The following is a 24740-nucleotide window of genomic DNA, read 5'->3' on the forward strand; positions in this document are numbered from 1 at the left end:
CTTTCACACACACACACACACACTCGCACGCGTCCGCTCCCGCCTCGGATATTAACATTTCAACACATTTGCTCACAGTTTCTGATGTGTTTACATCCTTTGTTGCACTGCGAAGCACTTTGCAAGCAACCTGCTTTTTGTTAAAAGCGCTTCGTCAATAAATTTGACTTCCCTCGACACTCAATACCGAGTCCATTAAGCCGCAGAGCCATGGGGCTACTCTGTGCACAGGGGCCACTGGTTCCAGTAAGGTATATCTGCTGAACTCTCATTAGAAAGCATCATCATATGTAATTCTGGCACGTGTAATGCCATTAGAGGGGATTTGGCATCTGATAGTAGAGTAATGGGATTATCTGGGTGGTGAAACTCCAGCACCAGAACTGCAGGTCTTCCCAATGCAGAAGGAGGACAAACAAACACACACACACACGCACACAAGCTTTTCCACACGACCAGAATGCAAGTCATGCCTTTGTCATGGCTGCATGCTCGCACATGTATGAGCTGGGGGGGTTTCCTAGCACTTTGTACCCTTTAAGTTAAGTAATTATGGGTCTTTGAGAGAAATGATCCGAGGCTGCACCATGCAAAGTGTTGGCTAAGTCCAAAATGTGCTTCCAATGAGAAGAATATGTAAATTGGGCCTTGTATCCTGAGGCGATTCTCCAGGAAATCTGTGTAGTATTTTGCAGCTTTCTTTCTTCTCATTCAAAAGAAAGATACAACAAATCTGGTAATCAATCAACTCTCCTTACCTAATGACAACACCTACATTGAACTGTATCAGTGTAGCCTGGTGGAGAGGTCAAGCCTATTGTCACCTGGCTGACGGCTTTTCTTCACTGACCTCACAGCAAACCAGCCACCGTGACAAATGAGAATGAAGACATGGGAACACATCATGGAGGCTCAACACGACCTGCGTTGAATGATTCATCGTCTGCGTTCGAGGCAAGCAGAGGAGCCTGTTTACTCTGCTAACAGGGTGAATGTATTAATCTTCTACGCCTAGACGATCCTGGAAATTAGCTCATGTTTAATTTAGGTTAGACCATTACGATAATGTCACCCGTACTCGCTGACACGCTGCAAACCGCATTCCACCATCGGCGCTAATGAAATTAGTACCTGATAGTTTAATTAGAGAAGAAACCCTATTATTATTATTATCCAATATGTTTTAATATGACTCATTTCTCTTCCCTGAAAGATTCCCAATATTTGGTCAAAGTGGTCGTTTTAAAGTTCCTTGTTTATTTTATTCTTAGATTTGTTGCTGAGGCTTTCATTTAATTCAAGTCCACCAAATTACTTCACATTCAGTTTATCGGTCACAGCTCATCACAATCCAACATCTGAGACTGACCAAATCAAAGCTAGTGTGACATCATAGGGGACGTCTTGTTTGGAGCAAGGTAAGTCTTGTGATGCTGTATTTGCATAGTACCCCTTATAGCCACAAACACCTTTAAATAAATATTCCTCCCTTTTAAAATGTGAACACATGCCCCATCTGGGTTCGTTTGTTTCTATTTCCAGTGGCCTGTGAAAGTATATTTATACTATTGCCCACATTTGTAGGACAGAGCTGAGCTGTACTTGCACTTGTGATGAAAGTTCCGCACGGCTGCCTTGGGAATAACATTTACAGGAACTGAACTCCTAAACTCGACAGCATTAGTGCCATTAAGACCAGTGTTTTGCTTAAGATGAAAGCCGACGCTCCAGTATAGAACAGGTGACTCAGCTCTCAGCTCGGGACAGAAATCCCCTGAGACCTTTGACCTCCTAATCGTTTAGCAACGCTTAATGTTGGAGATTTGCTTCAGGCTATTAGAGAGATTAGTGTTACGCAGATTTGGGAAAGGGCCAAGCCTATATCTGTGCTTCATGGTATTCTCAGCATTTATTACCAAGCACCCAACCCAGGCGGAAATCTGATATCAGACCGTGTAGTAGCACATACTGCAGTATTAGGCTACACACATATGTGCAAAATGTGTTGACCTACATGGAGCGGTAAGATATCATACTGTAATTGAGAAAAAAGAGATGTTTTACTGTGCAAACCAGATGAAACAATCCTTTAATAGACCATGAGAAGGGTGGTGCAGATAGGTAGAGAGAGAGAGAGAGAGAGAGAGAGAGAGAGAGAGAGAGAGAGAGAGAGAGAGAGAGAGAGAGAGAGAGAGAGAGAGAGATAGATAGATAGATAGATAGATAGGCAGACAGGCTACATACACACTAATAAACAAAGCGTGTTTGTTTGTTTCCCATGTTGTTAGATGACTGACTGTAGCCGCCCCTCTGTAGATACACCGCAAACTCCAGCGACTAAAACGAGCAGCCCTCCTGGACAAAAACAAGCCTCTGCTCGAAAAGCGCTTCCATAAAATTAGCTACAATTAGCAACTCTAATAGCGGAAGTGTACTGATAATGTCTTCAGAGTAAGAAGAGCTATTGATTCGTGGTAATTCAGGGCGGCTGTCGGCTGATAATCGAAATTACAACTCACTTGCATTGGGTTAGTAATAATCGATAAAGGAGATTCTATTTCTAGCGCAGCAGTAAATTACTGTTCGAAATTCACTGTGAACTGTGCTCCACCCCCAACCTGCATTAACCATGAAGAGAACAGTCGTGAAGAGCAACGCATTGTATTTGATCTAAACATTCAGCTACATGCTGATACATTTTCATGTTTCTCAGCCTGACAGACTCTGCAAAGCAAGCACAACACTCGGCTCCATTAGTCGGAAAGTAAATGTTTTACTTTGAAACGGAAATGCTTTTTCCTCATTTGGCAAACTTGATGCTGGCCAGTGACGCCATCTTGAAATTGTCCCGAAAGGAGGAGACGGATTTGGGAAAAGCAGTTCGTCCCGAGCTCGACCGCTGCACATTTTAGGCGGATTAACGGTATCTGTAGTGCTTATTTTTCCAACCTTCTAGTATTTGTGCTTTCCCGTCCATGTCATTTCGACAGAGGGGTGCAATTTTGCCCACTTCGGATCGGGCTGTCTACCCGGAGGAGCCTCTTGTTTAGCCGCTTCCCCGCTCCCGGACGGAGCACTGGCTGTGGCCGGGCAGCTCCGCTGGACTATCGGACTAAACTGAGACCTCCACACGGAATATATCGTCATAAACAACCTGTTGTGACTGCCACCGTCGCCTCGGATATGTTCTTTTCACCACAGTTTTGACGTTGTGTGTGTCGGTGCCACGCAGGCTCGTCTGGGTAGAAGTTTGATAGCAGAGCGGAGTGCGCTTGATTTCCAGTCCGATGGATGTGAGCGCTGCCCGGCTCTCGCTCGGATCTCCGCTCCGCTGCTCTGACAACAAGCAGAGAAGCGCCACGAAGCAAAGGTGAACGCGTCCGTTCCTAACAATGCTGCAGACCTGGCAAGTACGTGACAGCCCGGGCTCCGAAGCCAACAAGTCGCCCTCCGTCGCTCGTCTTTGAACCTGGAAATACCACCAGCCACCCCTCCTCATCTTCCTCCTCCTCATCTTCCTCCCTTCTCCCTTTTTTGGACCAGTGAGGCTTGCGTTACACCTGGCTACTACGGGATATTTCGGATTTAGACTCTTGAAAGATGTCCTTTTTGCAGAGACACGGCTCCCTGGAGCAGCAAGACATCTGATTTGTCCCAGACGTGTTGTGATTTTTATTTTTTAGGATCTTTGTTTGTTGTTCTCTTTTATAATCAGAGGATCAAATTCGAATGGAAAATGGGAGCCGCCACCAAACTGGCCTTCGCCGTTTTCCTCATCTCATGCTCTTCAGGTGGGTGTGGAGGGCTTTTGCATGTCTTATTGTCAGCTGTGGAGAATCCAATGCAATGCTCGTTAGTCTCCCTGCTGAATGCAATGCATAGCTCGTTGTTATGTGTGGAGAATGCAATGCAATGTCATGTGAGGCAAGAGCCCATTCTGCCATTTCACCTCGTTATACCCTTTCTCTGCACCCTACATGTGTGTGAGTGAGTGTGTGTGTGTTTATTCAGCGAGCATGTTGCAGATGACAGGAGGGTGGCCAAGCTCGGGCCCCGGGGACCTTGAAGGGCTCTCAGGGGGAAGGGGGGGGGGGACATGTCAACAAAACGAAGCATTATCTAGAAGTAGTGATAGTATGGCAATCTGTGGTGATTGAGGGACGAGCTGACTGCTTTGTGCTCGCTCTTACCTCCCCTCCTGCAGTGTAGACAGTTATGCAATTCATTACCAAGTCAAATCTAACATCAGCGTCCTCACAGCTGGGGCATATTAGGACAGGGACTCAGTCACATTGGGTGAACGCCGTTTCACAAAGATGTTGTACATTATGGGCCGGTGATAGAAAAGCAAAAGTTTGGACACACTTTGAAGTGGAGATTATAAAAGGTGGGCCAATACCTCAATTCCAAGCAGGGGAACCACGAGGTAAACAAGCAACATAACAACAAGGGAGGGAGGAAAAGCTGTGATCCTGCGCCGCCATCATCATTATTATTATAAAGCTAAACACTCTAATTGGCTTGGTTCATAGATATCTCTTCCATAAACAATGTGAAGGATGGAGAGGTCACACCAGATGTGAGTATAGGTGAGTTTAACCCTATGTGCAGGACATGGAGTCCTCATTGTAATGTTCTAATCGTCAGACCTCAATGCAGCAAAGCAACTTCCAACCCCCGGTGCACAAATTTCACACGTGCTCATTTTCCAGGGGTGAATGCGTAAAGAAAGCTAAGGAGGTCGGCGAGGTGAGGAAGGGATGGAGAAAGGTCAACCCGCCAGTGTGTTACTGTCTTGCTGATGCAGTGTATTTGCACATAGAGTGGAAGTAAGACGTGTGATTTATGTGGGCGGACCTAAGGGACGACTCCTGACTGATTTGATTTGCTGTGTTTTTTAATTTCCCCTTCCTTTACGATTTTAAATTTTCTCAGGGCGTTTTCCAGGTTTGATCAAGTTAGGTGATATTTGATGTCTTCCTTTGCCTTTGGTTGCGTCAGACTAATTATTTTGGTATAAACGTTACCCAGACACTCGATCTCAGTCAGGACCATCATCTAGATGGGTTGCAATTTCAAGTCCCGAGATGTTTAAAGAGCCGTTGCGATTCGGTTAATGTTACCGTAGAAAATGTTAAGCCATTGTTGGATTAAGTTTGAAGAACAGAAAACAGGCGGAATTTATCTGAAAACTGTGGAAGTGAAGGAACGGAACACGCATAGTAGAAGAAGACAGAACCTGGACTTGTCTTCTAAGACTGAGCCTTGGAGTGTTACTGAGTGATGATGTATCAAAGGGTTTCTCAAATGAGGTAATAGTTGGAGTTGCTTAGAGTAAGCCAGGTGCGGCCTGTGATGCTCAGTTAAGCAGGTGAGGATTCCAATCACCTTTTGTCGCCTGAAGTCGGTAACTGAACGGCCGTCACTTGAGGTGGAATAATAACAATGAAAGGAAATCCAAGTTGATTTGGCATCGCTGACATTGCTGCATGCAACAAAATGTACCTCAGTGTCGAAACCAATGACAACATAGCTTTGTGATGATTCATGCCGCCTGAGAACAGAAGGAAGTTCCAGCATGCAGCGTGTTTCTGAGAGAAAACACCACAAAAGGCAAAGGCACACTTGACTCTGTGCAAAGGAATCTTGACTGTTTCTGGGAGTTGAAACAGTTCCTCTTCTGTATAATTTGACCTGTAAGCGAAACAAAAATATAACAAAACAGTTTGCCGGTTTCGTTGAACGTCAGAGCCAAACTCAGGTTCACACACTCAACCTGCTTCATTGATGTGACAAACTGGAAAGGTGTGAGGAATCCAAATGGCCATGGTCATGTTTGCTGATTGGGTTCATATATGGTTGGTCTGGATCATACCTGACCCATGGCGCTCCAGTGATTGAAAGACACACACACACACGGGTCCATGTTGTAGCAACAAGACACCATCTTTTGTTTGCCTGTCCGACATGATGCAAATGCAACTTAAATAATCAACCGTAAGGCCGCGCTCTGGTGTTAGAAGTCTTGACCGGCCGGTAAATTGAGGAACGCGGTCTGTAAAATGTTCTGCAACCCTCCACCAATGAGGTTGATTGATGGATAAGTAGAGTTTCCTGCTCTGCCTTCACACGGGGCCTCCTGTTTTTGTACACTGCAGCAGTTTCACGCAGACATTGATCCTCTTGCACACCAGTGTAAGGTTACATCAATATGGCCAGGATGAAGCAGCTCCTGTTTTTCAAAATCCTCAGAAGCACAGCGGTCTCTGCGATTCGGTTTCAGCTCTGCCTCACGTCAGACTCACACCGGAGCTTGCGTGTGTGTTTTTCATGCGAAGCTCTCGCCTCCGCACTCCCCTGTCCAGGGTTCAGACGTTTACATTCTTTTGAAGGAACATTTATCATCAGGGGGTTTTATCGCCCGATGTGCGGTTCATTACATCACGGCTGCCGACAACGAAATGGAAAATTTGCTGAAACACAGCGACGTAATGTGAAGCTTATTTATGACACAGGTGAAGAAGTGAGGTTTGGAGGAGGCTGGCGTTCACTCAAGCCTCCAGAAACGTTTGCGTACCAGGAGATGGGTGGCTAATGGAGAGCCCGGTGGGAGATCTTCCCTCAATTCACCGCCGTGCAGCTCCAGAAACTCTCTCAAACCGCATCATACAGTATTTATACAGTCCATTGCAATTATCACTCTGCCCTACCCCGCAGTTAGAAAGGAGAGGCCGCCGCCCTCCTCTTCTTCAGACGCACGAATCCCACATTCAGAGGTGTTTAATGTGCAAAAACGCAGGTAATTCTTCACCGAGGTTTATACGCCCTTTGACTACGGAACATTTCTCTTAAGCGTCTCGTACCTGTAATCTGCAGTGTTTGGGGTGTTTCCATGGAGCTGTCAGACGCCGCCTACCACCGCTGTCCCATTTCTCTCCCGGTCTATTTCTAAAATATTCCTTTGCATTATGCATCAGGCTCCGAAAGCACAGGTGTATTTGTTAAGGCCAGATGTAGCCTCCCGTTCCCATCGGGCCTAACTAGTCCGCCTGCCTCCTTCCAGGGCCGTGTGCTGAAACACACACTGCACCTTATACCCTCATAAAATCACATATCTGCACCGCTTCTTTTTGGGAGCTAAAATGGCTACCGTGGGCAGCATCGTGCAGAAACAGATGTAAACGGTGGTACAAATGTGGTTTTGTGCAACATCGTGCGTGCCTTTTTGTCTCGGTGATGCAAGAGTCTGCACGGCGGCGAGAGTAAGAGCTGAGAATAAGCCCAGTGAGATAGATAAGTCCCTTTTCTCTTTTTAACTTTATGTTGTCGTCCAACATACCTTGTGGAGAAGTAAGTGTGAATGGCTCCGATCAACCTAACCTTGGTTTTGATCTTCTCCTTTGGAAGGAGGAGAGAGAGAACGGCAACGCAGTTCACCTCGAAAAATCCAGGTTTTGAAAACATTGCGACATCTTTTAGGTTTAATTGAGGTTTTAAGAGGTTTTGATGACTTTGACTTATGGGCTTTTAAAATGCACTCGCCACATAAATGACTATTTAAACTTTCACTACAATTTTAGAATAATCAAAAGGTTGGTAATTGCTATCGAGGGGATTTTCTGCAGCAACAGTGATTTGTCTGAACCTGCTGGTGGTATCTGTGTGTGGAGCGCTGCCACACATGACAGCACGCTCAAAAAGCACCACAGAGCTTAAGTAATTAGAGGAAATCATTGGGTAATCAATTAAGTGTACTTTTCTCCGGCTGACACCATCTGAATGGGCCCGGCGCAGTAAATCTCAGCAGCTTGATACTTTAAAACGCTCCAAACTAATGCAAAGGATGATTTACAAATGCTTTTAGGCAGAGCTTTTTTTCTTTTCTATTTTTTTTTTTTTATAGAACAGCAGCAGCGTACCCGAGGCAGTGAAGGGGCTAAAATAACATACATATTTAATTCAGCTTTCACCTCCTCCTCCTCCTCCTCAGAAGCCGGGCTGAGGTCTCGGTTGAAGACGAGGGACGAAGGGTCCAAGCAGAAAAATCATGATTGAGATTACTCTGCTCAATATTGTCTCCACCCTTATTAATCACAAGATAATCAGACTCTTACTATTTTGGGAAGTGGGAATCGTTCCTTTGCTCCTTCAGAATCTTAATGATCTTGATTATTGTGAATGAAATGAGTGTGAATGGATTGAGATGGCACTCGAGGCATTTAGCCGCCCTCAGCAGTTTCGGCTAAACTAAACATTCTGTTCTGTGATCATTAATTTTAGAGCTTTGATTCATGAGGACGGCTGATTAAATGTGCAGTTGTGTAAGAGGGGCAGCGGGGTTCGTCTGAGGCTCGCCGAGTGCGTCCTCTAACGGAAACGGGCACATGCTCCGTCATGTGTTGACAGCGTGTCCTTGAGCAAAATACGGTGCCGTTACCTGTGCGGCGTCTTGTAAGTCATGCCGGATGAGTGCGTCAGCTAAAAGCCTGGAATGTAAATGCAGACTAGGTGCACCCTGGGTAATGGGGAAGTCGATGAATAGTGCTCGTAACGATTACCGGCTGAATTAGAACAAATGACGGCGGCTCTAAAATGGTCGCGGAGGGTCGCCGGGCGAGTACGTAGTGGAAAATATATTCTTCGGGATACCGACGTGAGCTCTCTCCAGAATAGCACAGAATCAGCGTGTAGGGAACTCTCTGTGCATCTGCTTTATCTTTGTCTTGACCACTTCATGTGTCTGTACCCAAGAGAAAGGTCCGGAACAGTCCTTTACTGTAATTAATGCTTTGTGCAGATGTTGCTTTATGTGCTCGAGAGCGTTTCAGTCTAGACAGACTGGCTGCTGAGACAGAGAGGCCCTGCTTTGATCCTTGATTAAAAACTACGAGCTGTACATTCATCATGCTCTTGTTTCAGCCTCTCTCCAGGGTCCTTGCCTGCTTTTTTTTTTTTTTAACGCTCCCTCCTCCATCCTCGTCATCTCCGTCCTTCCGTCTCGCGCGGAGATTCTTCGCTGTCACGAAGGTCCGGCTAAACCCTCCTCGCTAAACCCACTAAAGGTTAATGGTGTTCCGTGGACTTTGCAGGCTTGGGTGACTCGTGCGCTGTGATATTGTGAGTTTGTCATCCTCTTTATCGTTTCTGTCACCCTCCATTGGTGCTGTCTAATAAAACTCAAATTTCATTTAAGGAGCGCTGAGTAATCTATGGACCTCGTATCAACTATAGAAAGGAACTGCAGGTCTTTGGCTTAGCTTACCCTAATGCCTTTAACGGTCACAAACAATGGATGTACAATTCTACAAAAGCGAGGGTTAGATTAGTCAGAGCAGAGGAAAGGAAAGGACAGGAATAAAGAAACCTATTCTGGGGGTTTTTTATCCTTTAAGCTATAATGTTTCGTGAAGCCGGTGGCTCACTTGTTGTAACACTGCCTCTTGAAACTCATAATGGGTGGGAAATTTATTTTTCTCCTCAAACAGTATTGATCTGAAAGAGAGTCTTAAAAATCACAGGAGCATCTAGTAATCACTGAGTCATTGGTGCTGATAAACAAAGCTATAAACCCTTGCAGATATATTATGGCTATTCTTTGCATCCGCCTCAGTCAAATACTGTACTTAACTTACCGCACCTGTAATCTGATCTCAATTAAAAATAAACAGTGTTGCTGTTTTATTTTGGCCGTCGGTTGGCCTTGTGACCGCGCGTGTGTGTCATTAGTTTACACTAAATATAAACAGCCGGGAGTCAGTGAGGTCGTTTCATAGGCGGCGGAGAGATGAAAGCCGGGGATTTGTCGTCTCGCTAAGGTTTTTATCAGTTTGCCTTGTGCAAATGTAAAGAGGTGAGTGTAAACGGTTGAACATAATGAAGCCGCAGGTGACGTGGTCCTGGAGGACGAGGACGCGGTGCCACTCCAAACAGAGCCGCACATTAGTTACACAGCAGCCGGCGTCACAGACTTAATTCTCCCTAAATCACCTTTGTTATTCCGGCACTAGGGTGAATAAGTTGTCACATTTAGATTGCCTTAACAGAAACGGTGCTTGAGACAGGAATTTTGATGGCATTTTTGAAAAGTTTGTCCTGTGGGTTTTGAGTGCACATTATCTCAGGATGGGGGTTTGGTGTTCAACCAGCTTTCAAGAGGTGGATTGTGCCAATGTCTGTCACAAAATACCAATCTCCTGGTGTATATTTCCGTCCTAAAGGGCCGTCCATCAGTCCCTCTAAATTAAAATGTAGTCATTAGCTGCTTGTATTATAAAAAGAATGCCCGTACTCAAGGCTTAGTCATATTGCAATATCAGCGCAAATCCATTACACAGTTCAGCTTTAAGCCCAAGTGGCACTTAACACACTCTTCAAATAAATCCAAACAATTGAAGCGCAGAGGAGCAAGTGGGTGGCGAGGTTGTCGATCCCTTCACGGTGCCTTGCGAGAGATAACAAGGCATTCTAAATTGCTCGTCCTGTAAAGAATGTACGGTATGCGGTGGCCGACTGCGGCCTATTACGCACGAGGCACACGGGGGGATACACTGGTATGTGCTCCCTGTGTAAACCGTACAGTCTGCGCCCGCTCTCCTGTCCCCGTCCAGCAACTGGCCCCATCATCGCTAATTGAGGCGGAGACCAATGGCCGTTTGTTGCTCAGGCATACCAGCGAGGATTAAAGGGATTGGATTCTGTTGCTGAGTGCGGTGGTTTTTAATGCCCCCGCCCCCCCGCCCCCTCCCTCCCTCCCTCCCTCCCTCCTGCATACGGAAAGAGTCTAGTCTTTGTAACTAGCTCAGCCAAGCCAGCGCGGCTACCCCTGCCATGTCACAACACCGTCTGATTGAGCGTTAATGTAGCACTCCGGCAAGCTCGCACTGTGAAGCCGCTGTAACTACTGTAAGATAGAGCGCCTCTGTGCGCACAGGCTGCTCTCTGTTTACTGTCTGTTCAGTCACAACAGGGCGACCACTGCTGTCAGCCAGGACGTGGCAACATTTCCACTCAAACACATAGAAGTGTCTGATTGCTGCTCCCCCACACCCCCCCTCCCCTCTCGTGCGTCTTTCTGTTAATTCTCCATATCTCTTCACTAACCTTTGTCAACATCAGACACTTGAGGGATTCTGGGATGAAAATCTGATAAATTAAGCTGCTTTTCACACTTAATGCTTTGGGACAATGCTTGCCCAGGTGGTAACCTCGCCTCAGGCCAGTGGTCTCCCATGATGCCCCCCCCCCCGCGCTCTCTCTCCCCCCTTCTCACTCCCTGATGTCTGTGGTAGTAGAACAGGTATAAATAGTATTAAAAAAACCCTTCATCCCGTGTGGCCAGGAGCGGCCCTAGAGGCAGATGATATGCTGCAGTGCCCACAGTCAGAGAAAGAAAGGATTAATGGTGAGAGAAGTTGGAGGTGTTGAGAAATAGTGTGCTACTTTTAGATCGCAAACAATTATTTTTCGAAAAGCTGTGCAAGGAGTAGAGTAAGGAGAGGAGTAACTTCAGTGTCCAATCTGATGAACACTTCAATCGTTTTACTATTCCCTAGGTTTGACTAATGCTCAAAAAGTGATTAGATAAGTGAGTCATATGTTCCAATAATCAAAGTACAGGACTGTAAAGGTACAATATATGAATTTCCTCCATTATTTCAAACATGCACTAAAGCTGTGCTGCCTTTCCTCTTAGTCTCGGGTTTGGACGAGCAAAAGGCGAAGTGAAAAGTCTGGTGTTGCATTATGCATCTTCTCCAGCGATGCCAGATCTGAGAGCACTAATGCAAGGCTGTACTGTATTTATTTATTAGGTACTGCAGGGCGCAAGGTAAGAGTCAAACTCTCTGCAGTCGTGTCCACATACTTAAGCTGTATCTTGTTGTGGTGTTGTGTCAGTTATGTGGGGGAGGCGTGTCAAATTGCATCTGCAGCAGCAACAACAACAACAACAACAACAAGCGCAGCCTTCACGCCAAGAGGCCGGCATAGCAGACAGCGCTTTGACCCCAGGATTACTTATTACTTCAACACTCTTCAAAAACCATCACTCAGATTTGTCGTTGCCCCGGTCACACATATTCCCACACAAAGCAGCGCCCAAAGAAGCCATACATCAACCCCAAATCTATTTAATCTGGGGCCGGACGCAGATGATAAGTTGATCCTTAGAACAAATTCCATCATAAGGAACAATCCCCGCTGCTGGCAGCCACACAAAAAAGCCTTGATGAATGAGTTGTTTACCTACTCCAGTGCATGCAGTGCTGAGTGCAGGCCCGGCCCGCCAAAATGCCACTTCATTATGAGGCTACAGAGTGCAGCACAGCCTGCCCCTGTGACCAGCCACTCAGAGGAAATTGGATATTCATCCCTGTATTCTTCAGCAGTTGTCAGGCAAAACATGTCTAATGGACAGTCCATGAACTGGAGTGCCATATTCCTAAGGCCATAATTACTTAATTGTAAGATTCTGTCTTTGCTCCTTATCCCTTACTTATCCCTTACTTCTCCCTTACTTCTCCCTTACTCCCCTGGTTGTTTTGCTCGCCGTACCCCTAGATAGTACCCGACAACTGAACTTAGTGGGCAGCACTGTAACGTCTTATTTATTTCCTTTGTTCTCATCACAAACCAGAAGTGCAACACAATGCTTTGTAAGTCACAGACGGGAAAAGGAAAACGCTACTTGAGTTGTGGAGAGCAGGGAAAAGAAAATCTGTCAATAAATAAATCTGTGCTGTTTTCATTGCTGCTGTGTCGGCTGGAAGTAGAGACGGTAGCACAACGTATTTATTTCTGTCAACTTTGGCCCGTTTGTGTCTGAGAGTTGCCTGTTAATCTGGTTTGTGTAGGACGGTGTTGCTCTTTGAAGCTCTGTAGCAGATTTACCCTGTGTGAGAAACTGCTGTGCCGCCCTGCCACACAAGCACAATCTCCTAAATTATACACTTTGTGCGTTCCACCCGTTTAGGAGTAGAGAGAAAACCCCTGAGGCGAAGGTTGGCTGCATGCCACGGCGTCTTATCAGCCCCAGTCAAAATCTCTCTCTACATTTTGGCCGGTGGTTGGCGGTCATTTCCCACCCAGCATGCATCTGGCCGGTGTTTCTCCTCCCCTTTGCGGCTCGCTCACGGCTTCTAATTTCACTAATAAAGAGACATTTGCCAATAAAAGGGATCCGGTGCCGCTCTCCCCGGTGGTTAGCCGGCTTATATTTTAAAGAAATGTAGCGGCGGGTGACAGAAAGCATCATGTCATTTGAGTTAGCAAATGGATGCTTCCCATCACTGAGCTCTGGCAGGCTCCACAATGTCTGATAGAGGGAAATGCTTAAGGGAGTAATTGCCTGCACTCTTGTATTTCACAAATGGAGAAATACATGTGATGGAAATGATAGAAACACTCAATGATACATGGATTTGTTGTATGCAGTGAGTGGAGGTACCTGTGTGGCTTTGGATTACATGTCGTGGCATTTTAAAGGTCACAGAGGCACAATGACGCATGTTGGATTTGTAGCTTTGCTGTACTTTGAGAGTCAGATATGGAGATTTTGCTGAGTCACCCTGCTTGATAACCACTTTCATCATTGGCTTTATTGCGCCGTCAAAAGCATTCACGCAGGTTTGAAGCTTAAATTCAACCCTGTGTATACCGACGAGTGGAAGGCTTCACCTTTGTCTTGTTCTCTATGCCTCCATTGTGAGGCTCGGGCTCCACTTCTTGTGATTGCCTCCTCCTAACGTGACCTCACGGCCTGCAGACAAAAGATTGAATTTTCATTGCTGTCTATAGATAATCAGTAATCTCCTCTAGTCGACGCATTTCTGCCTAGTTCCCCCTCATGTCGCTCTCCACCGTAAATTAGATCCGTCCTATTCTGTCCCTAGAAATCGCCTCCATCTCTCCGCTCCCGGTTTCGATTCTTTCTCTCTGTGCTTTACCGTAAATGTTTTGTCCCCTTCACTGTTCGTTCCTTGTAATTTGGGTGAGCTGGGAATGGAAAGATCATCAGCTGAAATGCCTGAGATGAAAATTGAAACTGTCAGAGTAACTTCAAGCCAGGAGAGGTGTGGGCATCGTCCTTTTGTTGTCCACAGTGGATTGAGAAGTGGGTCGGGTGTTTCTACGTTTTTCAGGGGAGGGCGCCGCTGTAATACCCGGCGTTAAAGTAGGTCGTGGTTAACCTTGATAAATGTCTTGCGTGATTTCAAGAAAGGCACGGCTGTGAAAAGGCTCGGTGGTAATTGTAAGAGAAAGGGAAAACATCGGAGCTCAGCTTCTCGGTGACGGCCAATGTCCGCACTCCGACACCCTGCCACCGCCACGGGGAGACGGCGTCAATAAAACATCTTGAAGGAACACGCGTGGCGCTTTGTTTCACCGCCGACACCTCTCAGGAACGACCCTGGCTGCAGTGTGGGTCCCAAGTGGACCCCATACCGAGTCCAAATGGTGGTTTGTCATCGCACAATTACCACCGTGCAGGACTGACCGGCGCTGTGCTGTTTACCAACCACCCATTATTATCAATTAAACTGGTTGACTGAGGCAAAGTAGCTCACTGCTACTGTTTCACCCGCTTGCTTCTATTTTTGCCTTCCGTCCCTCTTGCCCCACTCTTTTGTTCGGCTTGTTTTCACTCTTTTGACACTTGTGAGACATTTGCCTTTTGTGCCTAATGAATTAAATGCAGTATACGTCCCCACTGTCACAATAAGCAAGACATTCTTCCGTTGCGGCGCGCAGCTCTAGTCGCTTTCTCACTTTCTCTCTCTCTCTCTCTCTCTCTCTCTCCCCCTCTCCCTCTCTCTCTCCACCGGGCTTTATTACGGTACACAAACCAAGGCCGTGCCACTCATGTTTGACATTTCCATGCATGAAATATCTTTTAGAGACAAAGAGGCTTTGCTGTTTATTGCCTGGATGTGTGCTCGTGGGTGGAAGCCTTATTGTATGTCCTTGCACAATCGCTCGTGTCGGCTCTGCACTCACTGACATTATCCGCTTTCCACAGCGCCTCGCTGCGACTTAGTGAGAAGATTGATTTCTCCTACTTCATATCCTGACTTTATATCCGTCCATACAGCCAGCCGGCGCTCGCCCACCTTTGGCACAGGGCGCTATAGGCAGAGGCACATAGTGTCACCTCATTTCAGAGAAGTCATTGATTTGAGCTCTCGACGGCTGTATTTACAGACGGAGCTGTGTGTTTGCAGTTCACATGGCTCACAGCTCTTTCTCACGCCGTCTCATACCTGAATGGAGGCGGTGTCGGTGGCGCCGGAGAGGAGTTGAAGCTCACCTTGGCTTAGCCACAAAGCAGGAAGGCTTTCATGCTCTGCTTTTTTTCAAATGCAATCACTGTCACATGTAGAAATGCATGTCTCTGCTGTCGGTTTACACGAGGTGAGGTTTGTCTCCGTGCATCGTTCTGTCCAGAGAGCAGAGAAAGGAGGAGGACTGCAACTGTGGCCGCCCTAGAGCTTGCAAACTGTTCAGTGCCTTGCTCATGGACCCTCTGGTGGTCACAGTCCCGTGTCTGAAGGGAACAAATGAACCTCCATGTGGTGATCAGTCCACTTCTCTACGTAGCTCTGAATCAACCTGAATGTCTTTGATCAGAGCATTTTCCCCTCATCTGCCTCATATTTGCCGTGAGTTAATTCCACCTGGTTTATTTAATCAGTCAAGTCTTCATGGAGACAATATCAGCCTGGCAGTCATTGTTATCTTCAAAGGCACCCAACGTTTTGGAGACAAGCGGTGTGGCATTATCTGAGATTAGACATTATTATCTAGATTATTACAAACACATGGCTCTTGTTTTTATGTTCCTCTGCGCTTATCTGGCTTTTCTTGATCTCACATCATCATTTTTAGGTTGATGTCACACATGTGTTCTGTATACAGGAGTGTGTGTGTGTGTGTGCCCCCCCCCCTGCTGCACTCATGGCGAATCACTCTGGATAAAATGGAAATGCGTTTGCCAAGCAAGTCGTCCGCCGGGAAAGCTCGCCTAATGCCATTACTGCCGTTACTCCAGAATTGTCTAATGAGCCAACCTTCTACTCTACCTCCGTACCTCTCCATCATTAGCACCTTCAGCTCCCTGGGGGAACCAGAGAACGGAACGTTACAGTCGTTCCTCATCTGGGAGAAACAGAGAAAGTTTACCTGCCAACACGGCTGAGGGAGCGGAGTCACTTCCAAAAGAGTAAGCAGAGGGTAAAACCCAAATTTATAGTAAACATCACAATGTTGTAGTTGAATTTCTCGGACTATGTGAGGATAATCTGAAATTGCCTTGCCTGGAAATGATAGTTTACCTACTTTTTTATTAATTTCTCCATTACTAGTCACAGCCAAACACACGTGGTTTGACTCCAACTGAGGGACGTGGCGCTCTGGGACGCTCTGGGGGCATGATGGGATATCCTAGAGGTCACAGCTGTCTGAAAGTATTGCATTCCCAACTTTTTAGACCTACTAGTGGCCTAATCCAGGAAGTGATCCTCCTGCCTTTGAAGTGAAGGCTTCATCAAAGAGCCAGGCGTGAAATCAAGACTGTGGGTGGGTGTGTGTGTGTGTGTGTGTGTGTGTGTGTGTGTGTGTGTGTGTGTGTGTGTGTGTTCCGTGCATGTCCATGTTTCCTTTGCGTCCACACAAACGAGATTTTGCGTTCCCACAGTTGTTGTTGTTGCGTTGTGCGTTTGTGTGGAGTTGCATTTGTGCACCAGTGTCTTCTTTTTTACTTTCATCCCAGCAGCAGCAGCAGCAGCAGCAGCTTGCCGGGGCATGTGCTCTTCATCAGTCCAGACTGTTTTGTCCCTCCTCCTTTCCTCTCTCTGTTGTCCTCGGCCGCTCTCACTCAGATGTGTGGGCAGGAGTTCATGGCTGCACCTGTTAGCTGGAATAGTTCAGAGTTTCGCGGGGAAAAAGGATTTGATGAGAGAAAATGCCGTCGGTGCTGCTAAGAGGCAGGGTGACCTCGCTGGATGGTGAAGTAGCTTCGCCCTCCCTCCCTCCCTCCCTCCCTCTCTCTCACTCTCTCTCTCTCTCGCCAATCTGCAGCTGTTGAATAGAAACCTCCCAGCACTTTGAGGCTCCCAGATTGGCTTTAACGGCCATTAAGCTGCTATTTTATTTGGGGAGGAAAAAGCAACATATTTCTAATAGTTAACCTCCAATTACACCGGCCAGGCTTCATCTTTAGAGGTGGGAGACGTGGTTGTGATCAGTGGAGGAAGAGGACACGTCTTCATCGTGAATAGTGACGGCAGGGCAACATTTCTTTATAGTATGGGACCAAATGAAGCCAAACCTTAGTGAACACACACATACACACAGTGCTTGAGTGTGTGTATGCATGTTTCCATCCCTTCTCTTAAGTAGACTCCTGAACATTTTAGACACACACACACACACACACACACACACACACACACACACACACACACACACACACACACACACACACACACACACACACACACTTCACACCCCAGCCAGCCAAGTGGGCAGAAGCGATCCCCCCTGAGTTGTGTAGCAAACACAGATTAGACTCTATTAGACACACATTGTATTCTGTGCACTCACACTCTCAGGGACCGAGACCTCAGCCAGCACGGCAGCCAGATTTACAGATCAACCACAGCTACAGAGAAGCTCGGCATGATACCTGCTGGAGGCATGGAGAGGTAGAGCTCCATGTGTACACTGCAGGTCCAGTCCCAATATGAAGTGAGGAGGAAGATCTCTCTCTCTCCTGGATATCGCTCTGCGAAAACCCCCCCGCCGGCGTTGGTCCGCAGGAAATCAGACTCTCCTTCATGTTGGCAGCGACCGTGACTCATTTGGCTCGGCGCCGACGCGTTCAGGAGCAAGATTTCAGCTCCTCTGCTTCGTCCCTGCGCTCTCTCCTCCCCCTCTCACCTTATTTCTCACCTGTGCCCGGCTGCTCTTTAGTGTTCATCTTCATCGGCGTATCGACTGTAAAGCACTCGGTGACTCGGCTGTGACCTTTTCACACCTCCGCCAAGAGAAACCTGTAAATCCCCCACATGCAAGCGCTGCTGCATCGCTTGATAGAAGAGACAAAAGCTATTAGATAAAGAGTTAGATTCTCTCTCTCTCTTTCCTTAAACATGCTGGTTGTAAACGAGCATGCTGGTCGCTGCGTGTGTTTGTGTCCCCCCCCCCCCCCCCTTTAATATCAGTCGGTCTCTGTCCGTCCATCTGTCTGTTCCTTTGCCGTCCATCTGTCTCGGGCCAGATCTCTGTAGCCGTGGTGATGTAACTCATCTGGCCACCGGGCTGAGTCGCGCTCTTGCGTCTCACTTTGCCCGAGGTAGAGGCAGCGGTTAGAGAGCGGTGCAGGGCCGTGTCTGTGGGGGGGCCGGGGGGGCATTTTCACTGTAGGCTTGTTATTTTTAACCTTTGCCAGGCAAAGTCGACGGAGCGCTAGAGCTTTAAACGCCACACGTCCACACTAAGAGCTACCTGCTGACCTTTCCACAGCAGAATGCAGCGACCAAACTGTTCTATCGACTCCATCAATAGCAAACGTGACATTTGAATGATTTATTGGCTAAAAATGACTCAAATGTGAGGGATTGCTTACATCTGTTTCACTTTTTCATACATGGAATCATTTAGGGGTTAATCTGAAGCTAGTCCCTTCTTCTTCATGGACTCCTCCAGTGGTGTCGCTTCATTTCTCCATCTTTTGCGTGGATTTGAACCAGCAGCCTCGGCTCACGTCTCTCTCCTCCCACCTGTAACCACGGCAGCACGTACACAGTAGTAACGCTCTCTTCTCCCTCCTCTCCAGGCGCCATCCTGGGACGGTCGGAGACGCAGGAGTGCATGTACTACAACTCCAGCTGGGAGAAGGAGCGCACCAACCGCAGCGGCATCGAACCGTGCTACGGCGAGAAGGACAAGCGCCGGCACTGCTTCGCCACCTGGAAGAACGTGTCCGGCGCCGTGGAGGTCGTCAAGCAAGGCTGCTGGTTGGACGACGTTAACTGCTACGACAGGTACGCTGGGAGAGGGGGGGGGGGGGGCGGGGGGTGTGAGGAGGGGCTCCACTCGTAAGCGCACATGTGGCTCCTCGTCTGCATCAAGCGGCCCAAACCCAGTACAGTAAACAGATCCTCAGTCAACAGAGTCATCAGCCGGGCCGGTTGAAGCCAGTTCTGGTTGTGTGTTCCTTTGATTCCTGAGTGATAAAGTTCCTGTGGATTCTGCAGGCGGCACAGTTTGGGCACCTCTGCCTCAGACGGCGCCGCCTCTCCTCCCCGGAGAGTCCAGACCAAGTCGAGGGCGGCTGCCACTTCCTCTGGCTTTTATCAGATGCCTGTGTGTGTGTGTGTGTGTGTGTGTGTGTGTGATTGTCTGTGTGTGTGTGTGTGTGTATATTGGCATGTGCTAGAGTTATTTTCTAAATTCCTTTGGTTCAGGTCTTCAGCAGCGGCGGCGAGGAACAGGAGAGGAATGTGTGTGTGCGTGCGTCCACACATCACACGGTTTCCTGCCCTTCATTTCCACCTCTGTTCCCTTTTCTGCAGCAGCGAGTGCGTGGAGAGGAAGGAGAGTCCCGACGTCTTCTTCTGCTGCTGCGAAGGCAACATGTGCAACGAGAAGTTCCTGTACGCTCCAGAGGCCACGCCCCCTCAGAGCGAGTCACACCGCCAGTCCACCGCCTACAGTACGTCCTCCCAAAAATGACAAACACTCTCTGTGGTTAAGTTCAAGCAGTCAGGAGGGAGTTAAAGGTAGTCATGGCGTCTGTCAGCGAGGTCATCTCACCGGTGACGTCGCCCGGCAGGTTCAGCAGAGGCCGCACGCACTTCAGAGCTCTGCTATTTTTGGCAGGGGGGATTACGCCCTGTCATGAGATGATTCGCTAATCCTTCTCTCTCTGTGTGCGTGCGTGTGTGTGTGTGTGCGTTTGTGTGTCAAGATGACATGATCCCTAAGCAGCGCGGCATTAAAGCTCTAAGCAGGGACGTCGCCGCACTTGAGATGATGCTGCAGGAAGCCTCCCTCAATCAGGCCTCGTCTCTTTCTCTGTTCTAACACAATGACCTGTCCTGATTCTGATTCTGCTCTCCGTGTCTCTCCAGCCACCTCCAACCCATTTTCCCAGAAGCCCCAGCTCTTCAGCACGCTCCTCTACTCCCTGGTCCCCATCATGGGCCTGGCCGCCGTCGTCCTCTTCTCCTTCTGGATGTGGAGGCACCACAAGCTGGCTTACCCGGCCGCCCTCGTCCCCACGCATGTAAGTTCCGCTCCGCCGTGCCGTTTAAACCGACCTGCGGCTCCGTGGCCCGTCTAGTTTCCGGGGCTGGAAGCGGCCCGGGGTCTTTGGTGTTGCCGTGGCGAGCTGCAGTCGGTCAGAAAGGACACGCTGTACGCTCGCCTCACACACGGAGGAGGGGTTGATAATAACCAGGGTTTTTTTTCTTCTGCCCTGGTTCTGATCGTTTCCTGGAATCATCACTCTGTCATACCTTCTTTTTTTTTTGCACGAACATTGAAGCAATCAATTTCTAGCACTCACTCTGCTGTCCAGTAATTGGCAAATGACTCACATCTGATCGCCTACTCACTTCTCATTCCCTCGCTCCCCCCCCCCCCCCCCCCCTCACTGCACCGCTTGTTTTCATGCTTTGGTGTGAAAACCTCATAACGCATGATGGTCGTCATCTCTCCCCCCCCCCCCCCCCCGTCCCGGCCCCCCCAGAGGGCCCCGGTCCCGTGACCCCTTTGAAAACGTTTCAGGCGTTTCTTCTTAAACCCCACACGCTTGCGGACGTGAGAATAAAGCCGCTTCACAAAGAAATTGGCTTATGGCTTTGTTCAAAAAGAAGGTTTGTGCCCGAGAGCGCAGCTATAGAAGTAAAGAACCGTAGCTCTGCTGGTCGGGCGGCTAGGGGAAAGAGAAAACCGATGCACAGCCTTCACCGTATGGAAGAGGAGTCAGGGGTCTGTGCATTATTGATGAGGCTTTATATAGGCAAACAAAGCTAAACACACAGCAGCTCGCAGCTCTGCCTCCGAGGATTGGAGAGGCGCGGGGGCGGAATGAAGCGAGACAGGCAATTCTCAACTTTGTACAGTTCCGCATATTGTATTTGCACAGCGCCAAAGCAGGGGAACGATAAAATACACACACACACACACACACACACACACACACGGACACTATACAGCCAAGAAGCAAATGCTAATGTGCGTTGGAGAAAAAAACAAAAACCCAAACTCCGCCAGCGGGGCTTATGAAACATTTACCTGGAAGAACTCGGATAAACGAGAGAGTGAGCAGAACAAGGTGAGGAGTAAACAAAGAAGTGGATTAGATAACAGCTAGAAACAAGCAAGCTAACGCTGATATGCAGGGAAGGAAACAAGGTCAATAACATGAAATGAAACGCTGTGATGGAGGAAGTGAAGTCACGGGGGGAAGATTGTGTGTCGTTGATGTTCTGTATGTCCAATTCACCTTTAGCTTCATGTGGAAGACTGTAGATGTGTCTCCATGATGTGGAGAGGAGACAGGGGAGGTTGTAGGATCGTGAATCCGAGGCTCAGACAATCGCTCGCTCAGCTCAGCCCCACAGAGTCGCGGAGGAAAGGCGCCTCGGCAATTCACACCCGGCCCAAACAAGTAACAAACAAGTAAAAACACATCGCCGTCCCTCAGTTCCTTCGCCAGAGGGTTTACTGAGTTTGGCTGCGTAACCGCCCGCCTGATGAAATCTGAGATTTGAGAAAGCATTTGGTTTTCTGGAAAATGTCCACGGCTTTGAACGCTAAGCAACACACACACACATACACACACACACACACACACACACACACTCCAAGTCTCTGGTGAGGGGACGTGAAGCTGGAGTTCAGACTTCATGCTTGTCCACTTCATAACCTTTGATGATGGATGCAGAACAAACATCTGTCTTGGTTTGGGCCCTGAAATGTGAAACACACACACACACACACACACACACACACACACAGCGATAGAGGGATAAACATGTAATTACAAAAATGTAGACTCAAACCCACACGCACATCTGTTTGGTTTGTTTCTCTGCATTCCTTCACGTTCTCACCATTGATTGATTGAAGTCCACATACCGACGCGGCCCAAAGACAAAAGGACGAGGCGGGAGATGGCGGTCGAGGCCCAGGCCCGTCTTTCTTCAGCCGAGGCGAATGAAAGGCCACGCAAAAGTAATCCTTCCCTCTTAATGAACACAAATGGATCCATTACGTCGCTCATTAGACGAAGGAACACTCAGAGAAGGAATTAGACAGAAGAAGAGGAGGGGGGGGGGGGGGGGGGGATCTGAGGGATGGGCCGTGACGGACACATACCTGCAGAAAGTCACATGTGGCCGGAGCGACTCCCTCACACGTCGTCTGTCATGATGTTGTGGCGGCGGCGGGGTTTTCTGTCCGCCCACTGCCAATTTGCCACCGGGCCTCTATTATTCACACGGCGGTGCCAAGTGGAGGCAAACTGGAATTGATTCAGTCTGAGTACACACAGCTTTCACACACACACACACACACACAGGCACTCTAAAACACACACGCCTCGCTTTTTTGTATTTCCCCCCCTCCCCCAATTTCCTCATCTTTATCCGTCCGAACCGATCGATTCCCTCCCAAACCCCCTTAGTTGCTTGGTGACGGAGCCGCTGTGTGAAGCGCCAACACGTCCTCAAACGCACCCAGAGCCTCAAACGCACCCGGAGCCTCACATCTCTGTGTGTTTACCCAGATAAGGGTGTCACTCCATTTCCCCACAGTATTTCCTAATCTGCGTACTCAGAACCCCCCGCCCCCCCTCCGCCCTCCTGAAACCAACCTTTGACCCTTTGTGTGTCCTCACGTGTAGCAGTGATGCTGATGAAGAGGGGAGACGTCCCCTGCCTCTATTTCACGCAGCGCCAACGGAGAGAAAATAGCAATAATTTCTCTGTTTGCTTCTTATGTTCTCTTCAACAAGCACGCCTTTCACATTATGGTGGAGGTAAGAGCGCTTTCATTGAAGTTGAAACAAACCCCCCCCCCTTCTTTTTTGAAAGGTTTTAATCTTTGGAATGAATCCTCTCCGATCTCTTATCCCCCACCGCCATTTTGTTCTCCTTTGCTTCTTCTTCTTCTTCTTTGGTTCTCTCCCCCCTGACAGCATCTTGTTCACTCAGTTTGTACCACCGCTCTTCTTCTTCTTCTTCTTCTTCTTCTTCTTTTGTGTCCTGCCTGGGTTTACTTGCATGGAAAGGATGTGTGTCTTTTGTGTTGTTCCGGCTGAAATGGCATTGTGCAGCATGGTGGAGAGTGGCTCTGAATGCAGCCCCTCCTCTTCCTCTTCCCTCCCTCCTTTTTATTCTTCTCGTACGAATGTCCACCTGTGATGATTGTGTAATGTATTGTGTGAGTGTGTGTGTGTGTGAGTGTGTGATATGACCCAGTTTCTAAACGTCTCTATCTGCCGGACCTGTGGCCTCGCCGTGTTCCTAACGTAACAATGCAACAATGCTTTCCTTTTGTCAAGCTCAACACATCCAGGTTTGATGTTCACCGTCCAAATCCAACGACAAGAAAAGACTAGCTGCTCCTCTTTGGTTTTTAAAATGTTCAGTTATATAAGCGTGGCTCCGTGGCTCCGTGCTGCATTTGGACTAACGTGTCTCTAACCCAAGAGACGCGGGACAAAAGTGAAGCGGGCAGCTCCGGGCGGAACACGTGAAGGTGTAACCCGATCGGGGCACGGGAGACGGTTGAGGGTTGGGAAAGAATGGCGTGAAGCAGCAGATTTTGTTTTCCGGTTTCCTGTGGTCTGCTGACAAAGTGTAATGCGCCCCCGTTTGAGGCCGTGGCGCCCTGCGGATCGGACAAGGGATCGGGTGACTCCCGAGGGGGGGGACGCCTGGCCGGGGCCAAGGCCGGGCCACCTCCGACCGGCCAAGTCCCGCGAGGCAGGGAGGGAGGGCGGGAGTTACAGGAAGAGCAGAGAGAGAGCCGAACCTGCAGAAAGAGTTCCGTAGCACAACTGAGTCTTGAGTTGACATTTAGCTCTGGCAGAGTTCTGTTGCAACAATGGCGCTCTGAGGTGACAGACCGTCGCCGTACCCCCGGCCCCGTCTGTTTGCACTTTCTTTGCTAAATCACCATCAGATGTCGTCACTTCTGTTGCCAGGCACAGGACCTGTGCAGGAACGCTCCCCCCTCTCAGTTCTGAGGACTTATTAAGGAGTTGTGTGTGGTAACCTTGAACACGGCTGGTATTTCCGGCGTGGCAGACTTCCTTTCAGGCACGGTTGTTCTCATCCACGCTGTGATCCCAGTCGCATATTTATCCCAGCGTCACGGACGCGACACAACGTTTGTCTTGGTGACATTTGTGATTATATAGGGATGATTCACACGGTGGCTGAGAGCCGTGCAGGCGGCAAAACGCAGAAAGGAGAGACTTGACATTACAGCTATTGTTCCTCTGCGCCAACAACAGCATCAACATCTGAATGCCTTCAATCACCGAGCAGCTGAAGTACAGAAAGACATTTTTTTTAGGTGTTTCTGCAGACATGTTGACGACTTCCATTGTGACCTGGAACAATGCTGGCTGCTCGATGTGACGCGTCCGTCAGCGATCCTTCACTCGCCTGGCGTTGTGATTGGCGCCCGCCTCGTGCTTATCGTCTCGGACACGCGCTGGAGATTGT

General features: G+C 48.4%; 1 protein-coding gene across 2 annotated transcripts in view; it reads left to right on the plus strand.

The window, feature by feature from the left end:
• Positions 1–2843: 2843 nt before the first annotated feature.
• Positions 2844–24740, plus strand: part of LOC143004383 (activin receptor type-2A-like) — a 31003-nt gene continuing 9106 nt past the window's right edge. Inside the window, exons 1-4 of one of the 2 annotated variants that reach the window (XM_076155211.1) lie at positions 2844–3791; positions 18833–19040; positions 19572–19711; positions 20130–20284. In XM_076155211.1, the coding sequence (XP_076011326.1) occupies positions 3737–3791; positions 18833–19040; positions 19572–19711; positions 20130–20284 (558 nt within the window). In that variant the 5' untranslated portion in view covers positions 2844–3736. The remainder of the gene's footprint in view (positions 3792–18832; positions 19041–19571; positions 19712–20129; positions 20285–24740) is intronic. The other variant, XM_076155212.1, reaches the window with a different exon arrangement.

The sequence above is a fragment of the Genypterus blacodes genome, unplaced genomic scaffold, assembly GCF_046128005.1.
Source record: "Genypterus blacodes isolate CSIRO-AG114 ecotype Tasmania unplaced genomic scaffold, CSIRO-AGI_Gbla_v1 ptg000066l_1, whole genome shotgun sequence".
Taxonomy (NCBI): domain Eukaryota; kingdom Metazoa; phylum Chordata; class Actinopteri; order Ophidiiformes; family Ophidiidae; genus Genypterus; species Genypterus blacodes.